The 9,378-nt window shown below is 33.5% G+C and overlaps 1 protein-coding gene across 1 annotated transcript; it reads right to left on the reverse strand.

Annotated features, from left to right (window-relative positions):
- Nucleotides 1–1,149: 1,149 nt before the first annotated feature.
- On the reverse strand, nt 1,150–9,209 carry LOC113517855 (uncharacterized). The gene is made up of 5 exons (XM_052896581.1): nt 8,890–9,209; nt 2,625–2,767; nt 2,125–2,232; nt 1,955–2,044; nt 1,150–1,249 (listed from the first exon to the last, which is right to left on the reverse strand). Exons 1-5 carry the CDS (start codon nt 9,116–9,118, stop codon nt 1,157–1,159), a joined length of 663 nt encoding a protein of 220 aa, XP_052752541.1. The 5' UTR covers nt 9,119–9,209; the 3' UTR covers nt 1,150–1,156.
- Nucleotides 9,210–9,378: the final 169 nt, after the last annotated feature.

The following is a 9,378-nucleotide window of genomic DNA, read 5'->3' on the forward strand; positions in this document are numbered from 1 at the left end:
CGAAACGGTGAACCCGGTCGCTGTTGGCATATGCTGGCGAACTAGTGAGGGGTGATTTTTAATGGATGACAATGAAATGGTAACCCCGCCTGCGCCAACGGTATACACAAGCGCGGCGCCAGTGAGGGATGACAGATGAGATGAAAAGGCAGTTCAATTAGTCCATCGTAATGAATATACCAGGAAACCAGCACGATTTACCACGTGAAGGTCGACAAGATAGGGTATAGTGCTAGCAATGAGACTGGTAGTCCGCATTACTAATAATCCCTTTAATCCAATAGGTAACAGTACCTGTATTTTTGCGTATTCTTATACAAAAATATTTACGTTCCCGAATACCTTTATTACCAATAGAGAAATCCAAATTGTACGGGACTGGTCTTTATTATAAAAATTAGTTCAATTAATTCCAAATATTCTACTTTTAAATTTTCTACATTATGTTTCCTTGTCAGTTAATTATGATTACCTTTATTACGTGTTTTCTTCTTATTATACCTACACTATTCTCTTAGATTATCTATATATAGATAGTCTTTCCATATAAATGCTTTGCCAAATACACGTCAACTTGTTTTTATTCATGTGTGCGTAAATAGGGTTACCATAATGTACGTTTTATACTCAATATATAGAAGAAATTATATTATAAGATTATATTTAAAAAAAAAATTCTCAATTCTAATAATTGACATAATCTGGGAAGTTTTAAATGTACCTAATTATTTGCGACACTGAAAAAAAAACACGTATTGTTTTGATTAAAAAAATATGTATTAGCTTTTATCTATAAAAAAAAAAACATTCAGTCATACTAATTTAAGAACTACTGAGTACTACTATTATAAAAATCGCTTATAATATTTATATGGGACCAACCACAAAGTATTTAAGTCCTTCAGATGAAAAAGAATTTTATAAATGACACGGTTATGAGATAACAAACATATAAAAAAAATATAACCAATTTGAATATAATCTCCTCCTTTATTGAAGTCTGTTGATTAACAATTCTATTGAGGATTTACAACGTGGCAACAAGAAATATAAATAAAGACATTTGAAAATAACTTTATTTCTTAGAAATGATTATTGTATGTAACATAACTAATACAGAAAAAAATATTTAAGTATCTAGTACACTTTTTGAAATTTAAGATTGGCCAGGTTCGTCGAGCCAGAAGCTGCTTACGTCATTGTATGGAGATTGGAGCTCTGCAACTTCTGATGATTTACTGTCAACCACCTTCGTATGGATAAAACAAAATACCTAAATACTAATGATAATTACTCGTAGTCAAGTGCGAGCCGAACTCGTGCAGTCAAGTTATAGAGAAAGTATTTACTACAATAAATAATACGTATTTTTGTCTATGGCGAAGGTAACAAAATAGATAAATAAATATCTACCTACATAAAACAAAATGATATTTGTACAAGTAGATAAGATTCATTTTCACTAACCACTACCTCTTGTAACATACGTGTTTTTTTTTTTATAATTTCACGAAAGAAATATTATTCCTAAACTAGATAGGTATTTTGATATAGTATAAATACAAATATGCTCATGTTAATAGGCAAAAGTTACAATTTTCCATAAAAAATATAGAAAAATAATTAAGGCTTTATCTACGTTACTATTAGGTATAAAAAGTAACTGCAACTCTCTCATGTATTTAAATTAGTTACGATTGGTCAAGAATTTTCTTTATAACTCTCACCTTTGGTCGCCCTAGACGGACCTATGTCTATCAATTGGGCACGTGCTGAAAAAGGACCAAATTAAAAGTACCCATAACCAGCGAGCGTATATGAATAGATTAATTAATGTGGAGTAAGTGAAGGAGGCTTATTTGAATTGAAGCATTTGGCGTTCCATCGCTTCTACTTATATATATATGGGAGATAGGCGTGATAGATATATGTATGTACATATATTTGCACTCACCTTTATGCTCCTTCGTGAGAGTAAACCATTTTTCCTGAATGCTACCAAAGTCACTGGTTTCGGTCTATTTTCAAAAGGCTCGAAATAACTCTGATATAAAAAAAAAGGAAAAATAAATAACTTACTGTACGAAGAAGTAAGAATAGGATAAAGTAAATGAATAGAAGTACCTTTTGAAAAAAAGGATCAAAGTCACCCAAGAGTGCCTTCGTCAGTCGCGTTAGGCGTGGTGGTATTTTTACGTGGTTTGCACTGAAATCGTGCACATATTGTTGTTGCTGAAACAAGTCTCATTTTTAATAGGTGAAAGCCGCAAAAGCGAAAATGAATTATAAGAAAAATTAATTATATTAAAAAAGAGGTACCTAGGTAGCTAGATGCATATTTGTATTATGTCAATTTGTGACTTCTTTACAGTTCAAAACATCTATCGTATTTGAATGGATATAAAGAATGATTAATTAAAATTTTCATTTTATATAATAACTAGCTATAAAGTAAGTAATGTAGTGAGTGGCAAGAGCTCCACCGACAAGAGCGATAGATAGATAGAGAGATAAATAGATAGTTCACTAGTTTATAGTTACACTGTACACATAGTCACTGTTTTGGAAACTTTCATTTCAGCCATTATCCGTCCACTGCAGGACATAAGACACATATTACTTACTTGAAAAGGTAAACGATTACTCCATAGAGAATTTAATATATTTGCATCAATCACTCCTGTTTCTGTTCCATTCGTCGGCAAAGTTTTCTCATCTTTAATAATAGATTGTCCAATATTCTTAGAATTATCCGATTCTTTTATGGCTGAAAATATAAGTAATATGATTTCATAAAGCAATAGACTAGACAAAAATTTTAAATAGATATACAAGACGCATACAATCACACTCAGCAAATGAAAGGCAACATATATCGGCAACTATTGCAAAAACTGTCACTTTGATAATTTCCATTTCTGGACTATCCGTAACTCGTACACTCATACAATGTCACCGATGCCGATACACAAACACAATCAGTCGAAACAATAACATTTCAGTGAAAAAAATCTGTTTACCTTCAAAAGGTGTAAGCTCACTGGAAATGTTAGTGTTCGTTGAAAACAATTCGTAGTACCAAATACAATGGGATAATCGTCTTCACTGAATTAGTATAAAGATCTCCAGTATTGCAAGGGGCTTGGTACAGTGATTGGCATGTTGCTATACATAAATACAGTCTCAGGTTAATTTTTGTTGGGTCAAAATAAATAAAAAACAATGAACTACATACTCTAAATTGGTAGTTTTTTTAATGGGTGATAATGGTATGGTAACCCCATCTGCGCTATCGGTATATACTGGCGGGGCACCAGTGATAGATGACTGATGAGGATGAAAGCAAGTCAGTTAGCCCATCCTGATGAATTGAACTAGAATTAGCTACGATGGTTTCCAGAGGGAACCACGTGGAGGTCGACCTGACAGAGTATATTGCTAGTAATGGGGTTATTTGATCCCATTGCTAACAATCCCTTTCCCCCCTAAATTGGGTGTTGAGATTTTATTATGGATGTATGAAAATGGGAAGGTAACGCTGTCTTTTTTTTAATGGATGATAACGAAATGGTATTCCTTCATGCCTTGCCATTCGTGAGGACTAGAGTGTTTTGTTTTTCACTGGATGGTAATGGAATGGTAACTTCGCCTGTGCTAATGTTATTCACTGGCGGGGCACTAGTGAGGGGTGATAGGTGAGTATGAAAGGGCAGGTCAGTTAGCAATGGGATTGGTCCGCATAATTAACAATCCCTTCTCCCCCCCTGGTAACGCTGTTTTTTTAATGAATGATAATGGAATATTTACCCCCTCTGCGCTGTCGGTATACACTAGCGGGGCACCAATGAGGGATAATAGATCAGCATGAAAGCAGGTTTGTTAGCTCATCGTGACGAATGCAACAAGTATTAGTTACAATGGTTTCCAGGGGCAACCGGGTCGATGTCGACCTGACAGGGCTTGCTAGTAATGGGACCATTAGTCCCCATTACTGATAATCCTTTCCCTCCTGGTAACGCTGTTGGGACACCAATGAATGATGAGGTCAGGTCAGGCTAGGTTATTGGGAATTAATCACGATGATTTCCGGGGAGAATCACATAAAAGTCGACCTGATAGTGTATATTGTTAACAATGAGACTGCTAGTCCCCATTATTAAAAACGTTTTCCCCCAGGATAGACGCAAGTGTGACAAGGACATCTCTTTGTATGATTTAAATCCACACTATTAAACACACTGTAATTATCTTATATATAAAATTCTCGTGTCACGGTGTTTGTTACCAAACTCCTCCGAAAAGGCTTTACCGATATTTATGAAATTTTGTGTGCATATTGGGTAGTTCTGAGAATCGGCCAACATCTATTTTTCATACCCCTCAACGATAAGGGTGACCCTCCCCAAAATTTTTTTTTTATTTTTTTAACAAATTTTTCTATTTTTATTTTATTATATTAAAAGATTAAGCATTAAAAATACACACAACTTTAAATTTTCATCGTTTTACGATCAATCCCTGTTTTTTTATCGCGATTTTTATATTTCGCAATAAGTGGTAAAACAACGTTTACGGGGTCAGCTAATTATATAAATTTTTCAAGCAGAACGGGTAATAGATACTATAAAGATAGGCAAAAAAGGAAACATCCGAAGCCGTAATAATCTTAAAAAAAAAATTATTTCATCTAAATAGTGGTTGCAGTACCAGGAATACAAAAACAGTAAGATATATTGTCCCATGTGCGACAAGGACAGCCTTATGTGTGAGTGAAACAAGTATATTAAATTCGCCCGAAAAATAGTGGTTGCAGTACCAGGAATATAGAAACAATAAGGAGGCTCAGTCGCAAGTGTGACAAGGACATCTCTTTGTGCGAGCGAAACAATTATATTTTTTACAATCTAATTAATAAACATGTTCACTGCAACAATCTATAACTTGCAATTGGACAATTGCATATCGGTGCATAAATTAAGAGGCGGAGCTAATCTACTACCTAAGTTCAACGTGCCTACGGGCGCATCTTATTCTACTGCCCGAGTCAAGTATCCGGTGCGCAGACGATTCATTTAAGTCTACGCATAGAATCATATACATTGATTTCAATAAATAAAATATTTTACGGCTCCTCTCCAGATTTAAACGATCACAAAAAGATTGAGCGTTCAATTGACAATAACATTTCCTTTTGCTCTGATCAATGATGTGAAATGAAATGACGCGATTGCTGTTCATCCGAAAAGTCTAAATTATATCTTTATAAGCATCCCTACTTCCTGGAGAGAAAAAACCGATGCTAAGTTATCAGATATACCTACCTATGGATGTTCAGATTTCAGAATTTTATGTTTGCGACTACCATCGAAATTATTATTATTTACCCAGTTGCAGACTATTTTACGTGGCCCGTGAATTTGCCAAGGCCGAGAAATAAAAAACTTTGTTGGGTTACAAATGGCAAAATCCTTTTTCGTAAGGAGGATAGCGGCAAATTAGTCGTAGTTTTGTAAGAAACAACTAACCAGTGTATAGATATAGATAGTTAGGTATAGGTACCATCTAAAACAAAACTGATGAAAGACAGTATATTTTGTAAAGCTGTAATAATTTATAATAAATTACCAAAACGTATACAAGATTTAACTGAGGCAAGTGTTTTTAAAAAGAACCTTCATGATATGTTAATTAATAAATGTTATTATAGCCTAAACGAATATATCAATGATAAAGATAAATAGTCATCATTAGTAAAAAATAATGTCTCATATTAATTTATTTTGTTTCACTATATAATTTTAAATGTTATGTTTTATATACTGTTAAATAATGCATGTCGTTTATTTATAATTGTTCCATATATTGTATGCTTATATAGCAGAACATGGAGATACTATTTAACTGATGTAATACCTTCATTTGACCTGTGATTTTCAATAAAGACATTTGTATTTGTACAAGTTTATTTTAATTTCGTTAGTTGTGTTTCTTAAAAAAATAATTTGTCTCGTATTTTTTAACATTAAATAATTTGTCATATAAACTCGAAGGAAAGAGAAGAATTCCTACGCCACTTTACCCTAAATAAATTAAATATTGGTCTTATTCAATCTATATTAGCTGAACCCAAATCAGAAATGTTTGAACATCTCTGTAAATTATTGATATCCATTAATGCCTCTTATTCCGTGACTAGGGAAAGTAGATAAAACTTTATTTGAGAAATTAGGGTACGATCGGCTGATATACTTGAGGAGGGGGGGGAGGGAAGGGATTGTTGGTAATGGGGACTACCAGTCCCATTATTAAACATAAACATTCCATTACTATCAAGTCGACCTCCACTGGGCCTCCCTGGAAACCATCGTGCTGAATTTCAAGTCTAGGTATTCGATAGACTAACTCACCTGCCTTTTTCATTTTAACCTATCATCTCTCACTGGTGTCCCGTAAGCGCAGGTGGGGTTACAATTCCATTACCATCCAGTACAGTTAAAAATAGATATAGGTACTTGAAGAAGGTAAAAGCCCTTAAAATTATTTTCAAAAACATGTAGTTTTACTTACAATTAAATTAAAATCTTACACAATTACAAATTCACACACTACACTTTATACGCAATTACATTCAAATTAATCATTTATTTAAGTTTATTAATAATTAAATGCTTCTCACCAAATCACACTATTTATATATAAATACTTTATTACACGCCTTTCAGGAATTTACTAAAGTATTTTGTCAAATATCAAAGTATTTTGATAACTGTTGCCATGCATAATTTATCGGTACGATTATGACAAGTGCATGTGTACAAACAAAATACTGCCCCATTTTCTATTTTTTTTTTATTTTCTTATTTGCTTATTTTTTCAGATATTGCTTGCTGGAGGTTATGTCCATCAAGTAAATTATTTTATTCGTTTTATTTTGTAGGATTATGCTTTTTTTTGTAATGTATGATCCTATCAGTAAGTATGGCTCGGGCGAAATATGTGCGTCGCGTTTTCTAACACGGTTTGTGGAGTACATTTATAATATGGAGTGTTTGTGTTTTCTATTAGATTGTTTGTATTTGTGTGCTAGCTTTTGATGAATAAATTATTATTAGCTGGTGCCCGCTACTACGTCTGCGCAGGATTAGTACTTCGAGTAGCTTATTTTCTTCTCCAAAATCCTATCTGTCCTTATACCAAAATTCATCAAAATACAGTTTACTCGTGAAGGTGTCACAGACAGACAGTTATTTTGAGACCGGACCAAACTAGACTATCGTGAACTCGGTTTGTTGTCGTCGTAACTATTAGAATATTTGTCCAAATGATGTAGTGTGAAAGGCAAAGTTTATCTACTTTGAATACTAGAAGCGATAAAAGTCTGTATTTTGTTATAAGGAACAATTTGTTACTACCAAGTGTGCATTAGAAATAAAGTAACAATTTTTATTTTATTTATGCTTCACTGTTGTGGCGATAATAGCTTACACATAAGAGATAGATAAAGTCCGCGATAGCATCGCGGACTTTTCCTAGGACTATTTAAGATTAATATTTCCATCATACATTATATACGTATAAGTAACTCTAACGGTTTTTGTAGCGCACGCCAGAATAGCACGCAGATGACAGAATTTTTTCGTACTTACTTGACACAATTCATACAATATTTTTATAAATTATAGCTGATGTGTTATTCTAATGTATAGGTCATATTACTGTAAAATTTCATTAAAATTTATTCTATAGTTTTTGCGTGATAGAGTAACAAACATACATATATACTTTTGCTTTTACTAATTTAATTAATTATTATTAATTTGAATTATTTAATTAGAATTATATAATTATTTTAAGTACTCAACACTAAAATAAAATAATTTTATTGTTCGAAATCGAGCAATTCTTCAGAAATATCGGGGGTGGTATTTACGAACACAGCGCATGGGGCTCGGTTGCAGGGGCGGTGTTGCTCTTCGCGTTCCCCTGGGGCGCAGCGTCCCGCCACGCATAATTTGATTCGAGATATGGTGCCCTCACCACACGATACTGAGCAATGGCTCCATTTACTCCAACGACTCCAAATTTTTCGAGTTTTTAGTGCGTCTTCATCGTGACAGTTTTTAACTGTGGACATTGTGGAATAAATCAATGTAGATAAGTATTAGATGGCCACCGTGGAGTATGTATTACTCGGTATACATTATTTTTTATCATTATAATTGAATGGAAAACCCACCGGCGCTATCGGTTGTCGCTGGCGAGATACTAGTAAGAGATGACAGATTTTTTTAATGAATGAAATTGACATGGTAACCCCGCCTGCGCTATCTGTATACACTGGCAAGGTTCCAGCGAGAGGTGATAGGTGATGATGAAAAGGCATGTCAGTCAGCCCATCGTGACGAACTCAACGATAAATTAGTCACGATAGTTTCCAGGGGGAACCGCGCGGAGGTCGACCTGATAGGGTATATTGATAGCAATGAGGACTAACCTCCTCATTACTAACAATTCCTTCCCTCCAGAGATGACAGGTTAGTTTAGTCGCTTCAATGTGCTAAATTAATTAAATATTAGGTAATTAGAATGTTTGCCAAGCAGGAGCACGTGAATGTAGGGCTGATAGTGTATATTGCTAGCAATGAAGCTCCATAATTGTAACATAATATGCCATTAGCCTCCGTTATCAATAATCGTTAACTGAGGACTTCAATCCGAATTCTCCATTGATTCAATCGAATATCTGGATAACTACGAAAAATAGTTTAAAAAAATGGACTCGAGGTTTTCTGAGCAGGCAAATGAAATGAATGCCTTAATTTTTTTGTTCTGTGCTGACTTAAAACAGTACATAATATTATAGTAACATGTATACACATAGGTACTTACTTGTAGTTATTTCCATTTCCTCGGTGTCTAATAAGTGTTTATCAAATTTGAGTTTACATTTGTGATGTTTCGCTGGCGCCGTATTCTGTTTCATCTGTTCTTCTATTATGAGATCTAGAAGTTCTACAGGATTCAATGATAACTTTAAATCCTTTTCAGATCTTTTACTACTCGCTATTAGAATTACGCAAATTGTTAAAATTGTGCTTGAAATATCTATAAAATCCATCACAATTTTAAATTATAAACTTTTTATCTAAGCAAGCTTAGTTAATGATTTATGAAAACAAGAGTAGGTAACTAGATAATGTCCTAATTATAAATTCATATTGCCTACTTGTCATTTCTGGATTTCATCATAGATAATAGTTTGTTTCATAAAATCCAAAGACAATGTAAAAGTCTTAATCTTAGACACCTAGCCTATCTATCTATTAATAATTATTCAAATATATATTATATATATCTACTTACTAAATACAAAAATAT

Source organism: Galleria mellonella, unplaced genomic scaffold (genome assembly GCF_026898425.1).
Source record: "Galleria mellonella isolate WM207_F2 unplaced genomic scaffold, CSIRO_AGI_GalMel_v1 utg33, whole genome shotgun sequence".
NCBI classification, from domain to species: domain Eukaryota; kingdom Metazoa; phylum Arthropoda; class Insecta; order Lepidoptera; family Pyralidae; genus Galleria; species Galleria mellonella.

Bases quoted from the DNA above. Each gene is read 5' to 3' on its own strand.
- LOC113517855 (XM_052896581.1), bottom strand. From the start codon at position 9,118: ATGGATTTTATAGATATTTCAAGCACAATTTTAACAATTTGCGTAATT. The intron at 2,768-8,889 runs GTAAGTACCTAT...TTATATTTTCAG, and splicing joins GGAAATGGAAATAACTACAA to CCATAAAAGAATCGGATAAT. The intron at 2,045-2,124 runs GTACTTCTATTC...TTTTTATATCAG, and splicing joins TTGATCCTTTTTTTCAAAAG to AGTTATTTCGAGCCTTTTGA.